The sequence below is a fragment of the Vitis vinifera genome, chromosome 14, assembly GCF_030704535.1.
Source record: "Vitis vinifera cultivar Pinot Noir 40024 chromosome 14, ASM3070453v1".
NCBI lineage: Eukaryota > Viridiplantae > Streptophyta > Magnoliopsida > Vitales > Vitaceae > Vitis > Vitis vinifera.
Window position 1 is genome coordinate 19,052,960 of NC_081818.1, and position 15,481 is coordinate 19,068,440.

General features: G+C 35.2%; 1 protein-coding gene across 3 annotated transcripts in view; it reads right to left on the reverse strand.

Moving 5' to 3' along the window:
* The window catches only part of LOC100852545 (integrin-linked protein kinase 1), a 76,693-nt gene that overhangs the window by 43,531 nt on the left and 17,681 nt on the right, over positions 1–15,481 (reverse strand). For all 3 annotated transcript variants that reach the window (XM_010662071.3, XM_010662072.3, XM_010662073.3), the window contains exons 3-4: positions 4,224–4,316; positions 2,608–2,691 (exon numbers count right to left, since the gene is read on the reverse strand). In XM_010662071.3, the coding sequence (XP_010660373.1) occupies positions 2,608–2,691; positions 4,224–4,316 (177 nt within the window). The remainder of the gene's footprint in view (positions 1–2,607; positions 2,692–4,223; positions 4,317–15,481) is intronic.

Below are 15,481 nucleotides of genomic sequence, written 5' to 3' on the forward strand. Positions count from 1 at the left end.
AGGTGCGTAGCTTAAGTGGCATATCTCCCAACCTAGTTACCTAAGTTTTAGTTACCTTTTACTCAACATCCCAACATAGTTATTTCCTTGGCACTATATTTGCATAAGCAAATGTCTTTATTTATTATTTTGTCTTTTATGTCTCCATTTATTTTAAGTTTGCAATGTACAAATAATGGAATACTCCCAATTTGAATCCAATAAAAATACTTTTAGAAGCTAATTCCAATTAAATTAAATCTGAATTTTTTTATTTTATTTTAGTTATAATTTAAAAGTTTTTATTGAATTTCTTCAAAAAAAAGTTCGCCTAAGTTAATTATCAAAGATAAAAAATTCCAAATAAATTATTTTGAGTATCACCAACAAGAAAACAACAAAATCTACTACTTTTTATCTTAAATTTTAAAACTTTAAAAAATAGCTTATTCCCTATACTTAGTGAAATTTTTGCACAACTAAGACAACATGCAGGCGTATCTAAAAACTTTCCATCCATTAAACCATGTTATCTATATTTTTGAACAAAAAGAAATTTTAAATTGGAAACTTGTAAAATAAAGTTTAATACTATTATTATTAAAAAAAATAATTAATATGCAATCATGAATAAATAAGTATTAGAAATAAAATATAAAAAAATAAAAATCTTTTGGTTTTTACCTATACAATAGAAGTAGGATTTTTTAATATGAAAAATAAATTATTAGCATATTATATTACAAAGATTATCTATTAATTCACATTTCAAATCCTAGACTTATGGGCTAACCCTTTAATATTATAATTAAACCATAATTTTAGAATTTGGGGTGTGACATTTTTACTATGAAGCGTAGGCCCGATAATCAATTGAAAGATATAAGGCAAGACTTGTGGAAAAAGGTTTCACACAAACTTATGAAATTAACGATCTAAAGACTTTTACCCTAATTGCTAAGATGAATTCAATAAGAGTATTGTTATCTTTTGTTGCAATCTAGAATGACCACCATATAAGTTGAATATAAAAAATGCATTTCTACATGGTGAATTGGAGGAAGAAGTGTATTTGGACCCCACTTGGTTTAGAAGAGATGTATGGAAATGGAAAGGTTTACAAGCTTAAAACATCCCTCTATGGCCTCAATCAACAACCTAGAGCCTATTTTGAAAGATTCACACCATATTGTCAAAGTCAAGGTGTCCATACTAAGTTTTTTAGAAACTTTAAGAATGGAAGATATCCATTCTTATAGTGTATGTAGATGATATTATCTTAACTAGCAACAACATGCATGAGATGGAAAATCTGAAGCAACTTATGGCTTAAGAGTTTGAGATTAAGGATCTTCGGGCATTGAGGTATTTTTTGGGAATCAAGATTGCAAGGTCACAAAGAGTGATCTTTCTATCACAAAGAAAGTATGTGTTAGACCTTCTAAAGGAGGTTGGAATGATGGGGTGCAATCTAAGTGATTCTTTGATTGAGCCAAACCATAGGTTAGGAGCTTGTGTTGAGAGCAAACCAATTGACAAAGGATAATATCAAAGATTGGTTGGGAAGTAGATTGCTTTTGTGGTCAGTGTAGCTAGCCAATTGATGAACTCACCAAGTGAGGCTCACATAGAGGCAATTTTTAAGATTCCGAGGTACTTTAATGGAACACCTGAGAAGGGTTTTCTGTTTTCCAAGAATGATCACCAATAAGCAAAGGCTTACACAGATATACACCAAACTAGATCCATTGATGGTAGGAGGTCTACTTTAGGGTATTGCACTCTAATTGAAGGTAATCTGGTGACTTGGAGAAGAAAAAAGCAAATTGTTATAACTAGGCCAAGTGCTAAAGCTGAATTTAGAGTCATAACACAGAATTTGTGAGTTACTATGGCTGAGAATTCTTCTAACAGGATCGTGGATGGAAAAAAGCATATCCTATGAGGCTATATTATGGCAACAAGGCAACTATTAGGATTGCTCATAGCCTGACTCAACATGATAGGATCGAGGATATTGAAATTTATTGACACTTCAGTAAGGAAAAATTAGAGAGAGGTTTAATGTGTATTCTACTTGTGATAACACAAGCAATTAGTAGATGTTCTCACAAAAGGCTTGTCAAAATAAGTGTTTCACTCTCTAGTAAGCAAGCTAAGTATGGTAAGACATCTTTGAACCAGCTTGAGGGAGATTGTGTGTAGTCAACCTTCAGAATTTTTCTATTTTCTTACTTGATTCTAGGCTGATTGATTCATTTTTATCTAGATAGATTCCTAGTTTGGCTTTTCTTTTTGTACAAATTTTTCTCCTTGATTTCTAATTGTGATTTAGGCATATTATAGCTGTAAATCTTCCTTTCCTAGGTTGTTCCCATTGTATATAAGTGACCTGTTGTACAATTTTGAAAATATATAAAAATTATATTCAGAATTTGCACAGTTTTTTCACAGGAAAAATAAAGAGTTCTTAAGTATTGAAGTTAAATTGACAGGAATGATATAATCTATATGATGCTGATGATTGAAAATTATGTCTCAAGTACAGTCTCTTATTATTATTTTTTTATTAGAAAAACTGCCCATTTAATTGGTAAAAGTACCAACAAATCAGTTTTTATTTGTTACCTGTTCAATCTTTGATGAGTGCTGCAAATTCAGTTCTGAAATATCAAAATTCACTTCATTTGAATCTTGTTCATGACGTACAGTCTGCAACAATAAATGAAAGTAGGTAGTTCAACAACAGAATCTGTATTACACAATGTCATTCCAAATGAAAATTTTGCCCTGACTGTACACAAGGAGTTAAAGACAACAAACTTTCCATAAGGTTTCCTTCTGATAATGTCATAGACATGTATTTGATTGTTTTAGCGGTGTGTAATTCTAATGGGTTGGCCTAACCTAGAGAGTTTGCTTGTTTTTACTTTGTATTTTCTTGTATTTGATTCCTTGTAGTTTTGTTTTTCTTTGGTGGGAGGATTCCTCATCCTTCTCTTGTACTTCCTTTTTATCAATATATCCCTTTGTCGTTTCCTATCAAAAAAAAAATAATGTCATAGACATGTGCCAATGTTTCTTAAATATTTATGATATTTCTTGAGAATCCTGTAAGCATGTTTGCCTCTGTTGCATGAAACCTTTTTCAATTTTAAATAGTTGAAAAAACCATCTTAAATTTGATTTTAAAAAAACCTATTTATTCTTCAAATGAAGTATGAAGTAAATTTTGAACCATTTAAGGTTATTGAAATTTGGCGGAGAAGACAAGTGATATTAAACAGAACCACCAGGAGCAAAAAATTGAATTATTTTAGAAACCAGCACAAAATACAAAGTACATACAATATTTTCTAACTTCCATTTCTCAAACCAATGAAAAATAAAAATAGAATAGAAAAAAGAAATTATAACATATGAGAAAGGGGAATAATCTTCTCACAAGGAAAAAAGCTTGAGAAGTTATTGAACCCTAATGAATACAAAGGTTTCAAACAATTCATTGTCCAGATAATAAAGAAAGCCATCTCAAAAGAAATTCAAAAGGTAGGGAAGTTGGTCAAACAACCAATAAAAGTTTTCAAGAAGAGCACATTTCCTTCCCTTCTCTTCCCCGCACCCTCTTTCCCCCCCCCCCCCCCCCCAAAATCAGGTGGTAGATTTCTTATGAACTTGCTTAGAAAGGAGGTTCATTGTAACCTTCTTGAATTTATTTAAATTACTGTTCTTGAAGAAGCATAGTTGGAAAGATTTTTTGAGAGTAAAAAAAAAAAAAAAGAAAAAGAAAAAGAAATACTAGAATCTCGGAAGCTGGTAAACAGAGATAAAGTTCCAGTCTAGAATAGACAGTATGAAAAAGGATAAAATCAATGCATTTTGAGGAGATAGATTTGCACCAATAGATAACAAGTCGACAACAAGTCATGCTATAGTTGATCACCTGCACTTAAGGCCAATAAATGCAACTAAAATATGAAATTATATGGCTCAAGTTGGAATAATCAGAGTGGCCATGGGACCGCCAAATAGGTTGTCAGTCAGCTAATGAGAAGAGAAAATGACGGCCAACATCAAAGAGGTATTAGGGTGGCCAACTTAATTTGTTGGACTATGGCTTACTTGATTTGGGTTTGCAACATAGACTAATATGGCTGATTACTTTCCAAGATCACCATTTTCCTCAGTCTAATTGGTTGAATCCTAAAATAGAGGAAAACCAGCCCTTGACAATTTACACTTACCATTGGGTTATCATTGATAGAATCAGTTCCTCCACTGACTTCCAAGATCCTGCATATATCTCTATGTCCATAAAGTCTGGCATCTGTCAAAGGCTTGATATTAACAATCAAAAGGTAGAATCAATGGTTGTTTAATGCATAGAAACCTTGGTGAGATTGTAAGTGCATCAAAGCATAATATAAAAAGTTAAAAAAAAAAACACTAATTTCACATTAAATAAGAAAAGAAAATACAGTTCAAATGCTTAAAAAACAGTCATTCAGAGTATCAATAAATTAAACATAGCATATATTCTGGACCGCTGTGATTTATAGTTGTGTATACAGCTGTAATTATAGAGCTGTAATTATTCTGTATAGTTGATTATCCTAAAATAGTCTTATGTACCCTATATAAATACCCTTGAGATATATGAAAATATTTGTTCAACAGTTTATCAAGTTGGTATTAGAGCAAAAGCAGAAAATTTCAGCTGTTGTCTAGCTGACACTTCTTTCATTCTTTTTCACCCTCATCATTACCATATCATGTTTGCAAAAACTGATATAAGTATTTCTAATATAAAAAAAGCCATTCATGAGACTGTCTCTCCAACTATTTCTATTAAGTTGGGATAGTGCTAATTATTGTGTTTGGTCTCAAATTTTGGAGATGCATATTGCTAGCAGAATGAAGAAGGGATATATCACAGGAAGGAAGATCGCACCCGTAGAGGGTGACCTAAACTATGATGAATGGGCAATCAAAGATGCTGTAGTCAAGTCTTGGCTCATCAATTCCATGACTGACCGGTTGATGTCATACTTTGTGCAATGTGGAACAACTGAGGAGGTTTGGGATGCAGTTAAGAGGTGCTATCTTGATGTCTCTAACTCTTCTCAAGCATATGAACTGATGAAGAAATCCTTTCAATCACGCCAAGGTGGTCACCCTCTTGAAGAATATTATAATGAGTTAAACTCAATATTCATGGAGCTTGATTATTGAAGGCCCAATGATATGACATGTGTAGTTGATATTGAGAAACAAAGGAAGCGTACTACTGAGGATCAAGTTTATATGTTTCTTACAGGTCTTGATCATAATTTGGATCAAGTTAGCAGTCATGTTTTGGTCACCTCTCCTTTACGAAGTCTAGAGGACGCTTATTCACTACTTTGTCGTGCAGAAAAGAGGCAGGTCACCATGGGAATAGAAGATTGCTTTGAAGCTTCCACTATGGCTGTCCATAAGAATAACACATAGCTAACACCTTTTACTACTTCTACTGACTCTTCTTCTTACTTCTGCACTCACTGTAATAGCACCAAACATATGATAGATGTTTGCTGGAAGAAACATAGTTATCCGGAGTGGTACAAGCTTAAGCAAGTAGAAAGGAAGAACAAGAAATCAACTCAGGGTTGCTCTTGCTAACGCTACTCCTCCAGCTTCTGATTCTCAAGTTTCTCGATTATCTTCTCAAGAAGGTAATTCTAGTTTAACTTTTATTTCTACTGCCTCTAACACTTGGGTTATTGATTCAGGGGTCACTGATTATATGATTAGTCATTCTTCCTTACTTTATTCTCAAATGCGCTCACCTGTTAAGTTTGTTCAGGTTGCTAATGGGACTCTTATGCTGATTTCAAAAGTCGGGAATGTCTTACTTTCCCTCACACTCTCCATGTTCTTTGTCTTATTTCCGCCTAGTCTCTTTAATAGTCCTCTTTCTATTAGTAAGATCACCAAACATCTTAATTGTTTTGTAACCTTCCATTCTACTATTGTTGTTTCGGGGCAATCTTACAAAAATGACAATTGGCCTTGATAAGGAGAGGGGAGGTCTTTACTACTTAGAGGGGGCAAAGGAGTTACAATTTGAATCTGATCGTGTTTTTAAAGTAGCAAGAGAGACATCTGATAGAGAGAAAATTTTCTTTTATAGCATTGTCGATTAGGTCACTCATCTTTTTCTTATTTGGAATGTTTATTTTTTCAATTGCTTTGAAATATTTCAGTTTCTAGTTTAAGGTGTGAACAATGCATTTATGTTAAAAATTATCGTGTACCTTTCAAAACAAGTCTCAATAAAAGTCTGATTCCTTTTACCTGTGCTTTTACAAATGTTTAAGATCCTTTTTCTACTCTTACTTCGGGTCATAAATAATTTGTATCTTTTATTGATGATTGTATTAGGGTGAGTTGGGTATATTTGCTTAAATCTAAGAATGATGTTCTACATGTTATTCCTCAATTTTCCAAAATGATTGTCACACAATTTAATACTCAAGTTAAGGTCTTTCACTTTGATAATGATCATGAATTTGTGAATCAGTCACTTGCTAATTTATTCAAAGAAAATGGAATTCTACACCAAACAATGTGTACATACACGACACAACAAAATGACATAGAAGAGCATAAAAACCACCAAATTCTAGAGGTGGCCCAAGCTTTATGCTTTACTATGTGTGTTCCAAAATGCTTTTAGGCTAAAGTTGTCATGATTGTTGTCTTTCTCATCAACCAGATACTTGTCTGTGTCATTGATTATCAAACTCCTTTGTAAATGTTATCACAATTTCACTTTATTCCTTCTGCTTTGAATCTTTGTCTTAAAGTTTTTCGTTATGTATGTTATCCTTATATACACTCTCATCAAAGGGATAAGTTTGATCCTCGTACTCTTAAATGTGTCTTTCTCAATTACTCTAATTCCCAAAAGAGCTATAAATGTTTTCATCCTCCTACGGACAAATACTATATCTCCATGGATGTTCAATTTTGTGAAAAAGAGTCTTATTTTTTATGAATGTGTCTCGAGTTTCTCTTCAGGGGGAGATTAGTAGTAAGGAAGAGGAAATGTTATGGTTAGAGGTGAAGGGGTTATGGATTTTAGGTCAGGGGGAGGATACAACTAATTTGGGTAAGGGGGAATCTTTAGACACTCCCAACCCTATGGCGGTTGAGTTTGAATCTAAAGAAAGAAGTGATGAACGACTAGCCAAATTATTCCAACAAGGTTATACAAGGAAGAAAAAATGCTACTATCATACCCACTCCAAGCTCCAATACTCCTCTTAATGATTTCACCATGCCATTAGATGACTCTTCCGAGACTAATTTTGAGGTACATGTTCTTTCACCTTTAACTTCCGAAACTGCTACCTTGAATCTACAAGTTGGTGATCAAGGTAGGAGATATCCTCTTCGTGATCGTAAAGAACATGATAGGTTGGGTTTCTCAAAATCATCCTCTAATGTTGTCTATCTCATTTCCAATTTTGTCTTTTATCATCATTTATCTAAGACTCACCTTGCTTTTACTCTTCAATTATCCTTTGTGTTTATCCTTAGTTATTTTCAGGAAGTCCTTGAAGATCATAAGTGGAAGTCTGTTATGGTTGAAGAAATGAAGGCTCTCCAGAAGAATTCTACTTGGGAGCTGGTCGAGCTCCCTCAAGAAAAGATGACAGTGGGATGTAAGTGGGTGTTTTCAGTAAAGTACAAGTTAGATAGGACAATTGGTTCACATAAAGCTAGATTGGTTGTCAAGGGATACATTCAAACTTATGGAATTGACTATCAAGACACCTTTGCCTTTGTGGCCAAGATGAACACTTTAGAGTCATACTTTCTCTTACCATCTATTTGGACTGCCCATTATGACAGTTTGATGTAAAGAATGGCTTTCTCCATGGAGATTTGTTAGAGGAGGTGTACATGGATCCCCCTCCGGGGTTTACACCAAAAGAACATAGGGTATGCAAACTAAAAAAAGGCTTTGTACGGATTAAAGCAGTCGCCAAGGGCATGTTTGGTAGGTTGAGCTACTTGATGAAGGAGTTTAGTTTTAAACAAGTTATGTGTCACACCCTGCTCCAAATGACTTCCTTTGAGCTTATTTAAGGAGCAGGAAGCTTCTGGAACCTCTTAGAGACATCCACTTGTGGAGGTATGCAGAAGGTTTTAGAGAAGCCTAGAGATGTCCACACATCTCTACACTAAGGTAAGAAGGCATTGGAAGAGTCTAAAGCATTCTAGAGAGTTCCAGAGACATCATATAAATACTTATATATAGCTTGTACATAGTTTTTGTCTAGAATGTTCTAAGAAATTCTTGATTTGTAAAGAACCCTCCAAGGTTCCAAAGAATTCCTAAGGTGCCTATAAATAGGTGAGGGCCTCATTTGGCCAAAACACCAAGCAAGTGAGCTTCCAAAACATTATAAAGCATCTTTTGAGCAATAAAGCTTCCTTTCCTTTAAGTGTTACCTACGTGTGCTTTCTAAGCTTCCAAGTCATGTGCATGCTTAGCCTGCCTAGCTAAGTGGGTGGGTAAGGTTGACTTAGCAACATCAAGTGTCTTGATGTTGTCTAAGTGCCGCACATGAGCTTAGGAGAAGCCTAAGTCCGTGACATATGGCAGATCATACTTTGTTCTATGAGAGAGTTGGTAATGACATTACTTTGCTTATTGTTTATGTTGATGACATGATTGTTAGTCTACAAAAATAGAGAAGTTTCGAAGTTGTTTGGCTAACAAATTTGAAATGAAGGACTTGGGTGCTCTAAAATACTTCTTGGGCATTAAGGTATCTTAATCCAAGCAAGGACTTTTCCTCTCACAACGAAAGTATAGATTAGATCTCTTGGTTGAAACTGGTAAATTCACTTACAAACCTATAGATACTCCCATTGAGATAAATCATTGGTTATCCATTTATCCTAATTAGATTCCAACGAAAAAAGAAAAATATTCGAGACTAGTGGAGAAATTAATCTATCTGACCCACATTACACCTAACAAGTCACATGAAGTTACTATTGTAAGTCAATTCATGCATAATCCGAGTGACTGATACATGAATACAAAAAATCATAGCCTAACGTATCTGAAGTTCTCTCTAGGCAAAGGTATTATGTTCTCTAAACATGGACATCTAAATATTGAGGGTTACATAAACTCCAACTTTGTCAAATCCAGATTGGATAGAAAGTATACTTCAGGGTATGTGTCATTTGTAGGAGGAAATTTAGTAACTTGGAGGAGTAAGAAACAAAATGTGGTCCCACTATCTAGTGCAGAAGTTGAATACCATGCACTCCATCATGCAACTTTGGAACTTACTTGCTCAAGAATTCTCTTAAGCAAGCTTGGGTTTGGTCCCAAGAAACCTATGATACTTTTTTGTGATAACAGGATAGCTATTGAGATTGCAAATAATTCGGTACATGAGCTTAGGAGAAGCCTAAGTCCGTGACATATGGCAGATCATACTTTGTTCTATGAGAGAGTTGGTAATGACATTACTTTGCTTATTGTTTATGTTGATGACATGATTGTTAGTCTACAAAAATAGAGAAGTTTCGAAGTTGTTTGGCTAACAAATTTGAAATGAAGGACTTGGGTGCTCTAAAATACTTCTTGGGCATTAAGGTATCTTAATCCAAGCAAGGACTTTTCCTCTCACAACGAAAGTATAGATTAGATCTCTTGGTTGAAACTGGTAAATTCACTTACAAACCTATAGATACTCCCATTGAGATAAATCATTGGTTATCCATTTATCCTAATTAGATTCCAACGAAAAAAGAAAAATATTCGAGACTAGTGGAGAAATTAATCTATCTGACCCACATTACACCTAACAAGTCACATGAAGTTACTATTGTAAGTCAATTCATGCATAATCCGAGTGACTGATACATGAATACAAAAAATCATAGCCTAACGTATCTGAAGTTCTCTCTAGGCAAAGGTATTATGTTCTCTAAACATGGACATCTAAATATTGAGGGTTACATAAACTCCAACTTTGTCAAATCCAGATTGGATAGAAAGTATACTTCAGGGTATGTGTCATTTGTAGGAGGAAATTTAGTAACTTGGAGGAGTAAGAAACAAAATGTGGTCCCACTATCTAGTGCAGAAGTTGAATACCATGCACTCCATCATGCAACTTTGGAACTTACTTGCTCAAGAATTCTCTTAAGCAAGCTTGGGTTTGGTCCCAAGAAACCTATGATACTTTTTTGTGATAACAGGATAGCTATTGAGATTGCAAATAATTCGGTACAACACCATCGAACTAAGCATATTGAATTTGACAAGAACTACATCAAGGATAACCTAAACTTTGGCATGATAAAGGTTCCCTATATTAAAAGTGTAGATTAATTGGTGGATATGATGACTCATGTTGTTACTAGTGGTCCATTTTATACATTATTATCCAAATTGGGCATGTGCAATATCTATGCACCAACTTAAGGGGGAGAGTTGGCATATATTCTGGACAGCTATGATTTATAGTTGTGTATATTCTATATAGTTGTGATTTACAGTTGTAATCCTAGAGCTGTAATTATTCTCTATAGTTAATTATCCTAAAATAGTGTTGTGTACCTATATAAATACCTGAGATATATGAAAATATTCATTTAACAATTTATCAAGCGTTTGTACTCTACAGGCGGTTTGTGAGTTAGATAGAAGATGCATATTTGTTTAGACACTTCACATTGAATTAACACATCAAAGAAAGTATTGTTGAAGAAAAATAAAAACAATCTACATTGATGGAGCTAAGCCTAAGGTTAATTTGTGAGGAAAAAAAAAAAAATCCTAAGCCAACTTAGTAAGGAATGATTTGGTGAATTTATACTATTGGGTCATTCATAATCAAAGTTACTAACAATTGGCTACTTGAATTCTATATAGAATGTTATAAGTTTTCTTTGTTAGGAATTTCGCATCATAAAAAGTTCCTAGAATTTTGAACAATCTATTTTTTAAAGTTCTTAAGAGTCTTCTTCATAGAATTTTTTTTCTTCTAAGACATTCCCATTTTTTTAAAGTTTCTATTCTTATTTTCTAATTCATTACTTAGAAAATTTATGTGTTCTAGGAAAAAAACTAGATTCCTAATAGAATATTTTATATATTCAGTTTCCATGTTTGTCTTTTTAATAAGGTTTTAAGGTTTTCTAAAGTCTTTAAATAAGCTAATTCCTACAAAGTGAATGAAGAAACTTTACAATCTTTAATAATCATTCTATCATTTTCTCTTTTAGATGGAACTCTTAGAAGGTCTTAATAAGATTAAAATTTCTTTAAATAATGATAGCCCATTCTTTCTTCTTCAAGATGAAATTTCTAAAACAATTAAAGAAGATTCTAAATTTAATTTGTCTCTTTCTTCTCTTTCATTAGCCCACGATGATGATCACAAAATGAGGTTAATAGTACTAATGGTTTAATCAAGCTAATTGTTTCAAGTTTTCAAGAAATTAAGGCTAATTCAAGTCAAATTAATGAAAGACCTTGTTTAATGAAGACTTGACACTATTGAAACACCTTTGAAGACTTAGGAACCATTGCAAGATTGATTTTGTTGGTGATATTGAGTCAATTAAAATCTTGCATGCACTTAACATTTCAAAATCATCCTTTATACATTTTAAATTGGATAAATTTTCTTAAGATTGGATGATTTCATGTTTTTCAACAAACCTTGGCTTAAATTCTTTCAAAAACACATTTAAAGGGTTATGTATTGGTTTGGAAGCCTTTCCGGGGGTTCCTAACCTCAATTCGATCTCATTTTTTGCCAAAACAATCCAACCAGTTGAGGCATAGTTGAACCAATTGCTTTGGTTAAGCTCAACTAGTCGAGGGTTCCAAATTATGCATTGAAGGCTTAGAAGCCCATTTTCAATGATTGAGTTCAAACAGTTTAGCTCTTAGCCCCCAATTGTCACTTGTTAAGTTATTAAATTCCCAACCACTAGTCAACTTGTCAAACTAGATGCTCGATCGGTCGAACCCAAGTTGGGTTCTAGGGTTCCTAAGCTCTTCCAAGATATATATTGATGGTTTTAAGAGCATTTAAACAAATGAGACATTGAGCATTCTTTTGCTTACCCACCTAAAACCTCATTGAAAAGCTTTTAAGCGCATCCATTCTTTCACTTGCAATTTTCTCTTATGCACCATCAAATCAATCCTAATTTCATTGTATTATGAGTCATCTTTGCTTCACTATAATTAAAGTGTTCTTTATTTCCTACTTCTAAACTTGTGAGATTGTTGTTCAAGAAAGGTTTATCACTTGAGGGGATTTGTGAAGTCCATTGGAACCGTGGAATCCAATTATAGATGTTAAAGGCTTGCATTGAAGAGCTAATGAAACCCTCGCTTGGTTAGAGTGTGAGGAGAGTGGACATAGGCCTAGATTTGGATCGAACCACTATAAAATAGCGTTTGCATCTCTTCCTCCCTTTCTTTATGTATCATAATTTGTCTAAAATTGCATATTGTGTTATGCTTGTGTTAATTGCTTTAATTTAGTTTAAAAGTTAGCAAAATTTGACCACCCCCCTGCCCCCTCTTGGTGATTAAATAGGTTGGATTAGTTATCTTTCACATCTTTCTTCTTTTTCTTGAATTTAGTTCTTGTTTGTGCTAAGTTATCTTCTGTAGGAGGTTGAAAAATGTGGGAATTGAAGGAAATAAGGGACAGAACATTAATGGAGAGAAGGAGGAGAAGGTTGTGCAATGTGGAAAGGAAAACCTTTAACGTAATATTCAAAGGTGAGGTTGGAGGGACATGGATCTCGATGTTTGAGCAAAGAGAAGGTGTTATTTTTCTCCTTGGATTTTGAAAGGGAAAAGGTTGGATGGCTGTTGGAGCACCTAGGGAAGGCAACTAAGATGGTTTGCTTCTTGGGTTTCAACAAAAAATACAAAGGAAAGACTAATGTTCATCCAATGAAAGTGAGAATTAATCCTAGTGATAGCTTTATCATGTTATTTGACTTTGCATCTAATAAAAAAACTACACTTTCTTGGCAATACTAGAGGGTGACAAAGGAAATGGATGAGACAAATTGAAACAAGTGATTTCTCCTTTGATAAAGACTCACTTGAAGATGGCATAATATGGGTTGATGGATTGTCTTAATTTTGTTGAAAAAGAACACTACAACAAAGTCGATCCTTCAAATCGTTCCTATACAAGAGTGCTTCAAGAACAAGGGTCAAGGAAATGAAGCCTTGTTACAATTAGGTAGTAGGTGAGAGCAATGGCATGTGATTATCACTTGATTAAAATTGATTGGGCTAAGGTGGGTAGAGCTTCAGTTAGAGCTTTAGGTTAGAAGGGTATGATGTCTATTGTCCCTTTCATGGTAATAAAAGGGTTATTCTTTGTTTGAGAAAGCATCATTCCTACATCATTTGGGTTATGTCGTGTTTAAGGGAAGGTATACAACTTTAGTGAGAAAATGATCCCCTAGGGAAAATACAGTGGTTTTAGGTATGTCTTGAAAAGGATGGATTGAACTACAAGGACTATCATTTCATTTATGATATGAAGAACACCTACAACCAAATAATGAAGGTTTGGAGGACAATCATAGAGGTTGACTAGTGACTTTGAAGTTGTATGATCTCTTAAATGTTAGGGTGAGAATACAAATGGAGGAATTGATTGAGATGAAGTTTTTTTTTTTTTTTTTTTTTTTTTGATAGGAAACGACAAAGGAATATATTAATAGAAAAAAGAAGTACAAGAGAAGGATGAGGAATCCTCCCACCAAAGAAAACTAAACTACAAGAATACGAAAAAAAAAAAATACAATGTAATAACGAACAAACTCTCTAGACTAGACTAATCCAAAGGAATTACACACCGCTAGCCAATCAAGTTGTAACACAATAAGGAGAGTCCCCTTAAAGACCTTGGAACAAAAAGCCCAAAGAGAAGCAAGGAAATGAACTTCTGACCTTCCTACCCAGTTCCTTGAAAACCTCTCTGTTGAATATAATGTATTTATAGTATATTATCTTTCCTTGTTAATATAGGTCACATGTATGGTAGTTAGGACTCCTAGCCTTGTATATATATATATCTCAATTGTAAGTTGAGACTACATGAATGAGAATCAAGGTTTTCTTCTCTCTCTCTCTCTCTTAACATGGTATCAGAGCCAGGGAAGAAAACCTAATTCTTTCCTGTTTCCCGTGTCATCAACTCCGGGAAACCTTTCGGTGACCGTGTTTCATTCCGATCACCTTCCCCATCTCCCAATACTTTCCGGTCAGTCGGAACGTCGTTAGAAACCACTCACTGCAGGCGAAACTTTCCGGCGAACTTTTCCGGCGACCTATTTTTCCGACACCGACCATACCAGAAGGAGCGCCTGGAGGAGATCTCCAACTTTTGTGAAGGCACCGGCACCAAAAGAGCATCCACGCGCCGGCCACGTGCCATTTTCCGGCGACGCGCCTCCTCCTCCAGCTTCGCCTGACACCGACCAGCCTCCCTACCTCCTTTGGGGATTTTTGTCTCTGTCGGCCCTCCAAACAGTCTTTCCGGCGAAGCTCCGGCTACTTTTTCTCCACCCCAATCCCTGCACGGGCCTTGGGCAGTGTTCTTCTACCTTTCTGGTGGTACCACGCTGCGATCTGAGGCCGTCTCCCTTTGTCGGTGGTGCCACGCCGCAATCTGAAGCCGTATTAGGGCTCTCTTCGATCTAAACATACTTCATTCTCCAGATAAGTGGATATGACCCAGTCCTCTGATTCTCCGCTGCCTCAGCCTCCGAGCTCCTCTGCATCTCAGGCTTCTATTGCCTCTGTTGCCCAGCCTGGTAATGCCTCTGCCTGCCTTACCCACACATCTTCTCTTAGACCCTGGATTCTAGATTCTGGAGCTTCTGATCACCTATCTGGTAATAAGGATCTTTTCTCCTCTATTACTACTACCTCTGCTTTACCTACTGTTACCTTAGCTAATGGTTCTCAAACTGTGGCTAAAGGTATTGGTTTGGCCCTTCCTCTGCCTTCTCTACCTCTCACTTCTGTCATTTATACTCCTGAATGTCCTTTTAATCTTATTTCCATCAGCAAACTCACTCGTACTCTTAATTGCTCTATTACCTTTTCTGATAAATTTGTGACCTTGCAGGACCGGAGTACGGGGAAGACGATTGGCATAGGACGTGAGTCTCAAGGCCTCTATCACCTCACCTAGGATTCATCTGCTGCAGTTTGCATTTCCACTGATGCCCCTCTCCTCATTCACAATCGTCTGGGTCATCCTAGTCTCTCCAAGTTCCAAAAGATGGTCCCTTGTTTTTCCACTTTGTCGTCGCTTCCGTGTGAGTCATGTCAGCTTGGGAAACATACTCGTGTTTCGTTCCCAAAGCGTTTGAATAATCGGGCAAAGTCTCCTTTTGAGCTTGTCCACACTGATGTTTGGGGTCCTTG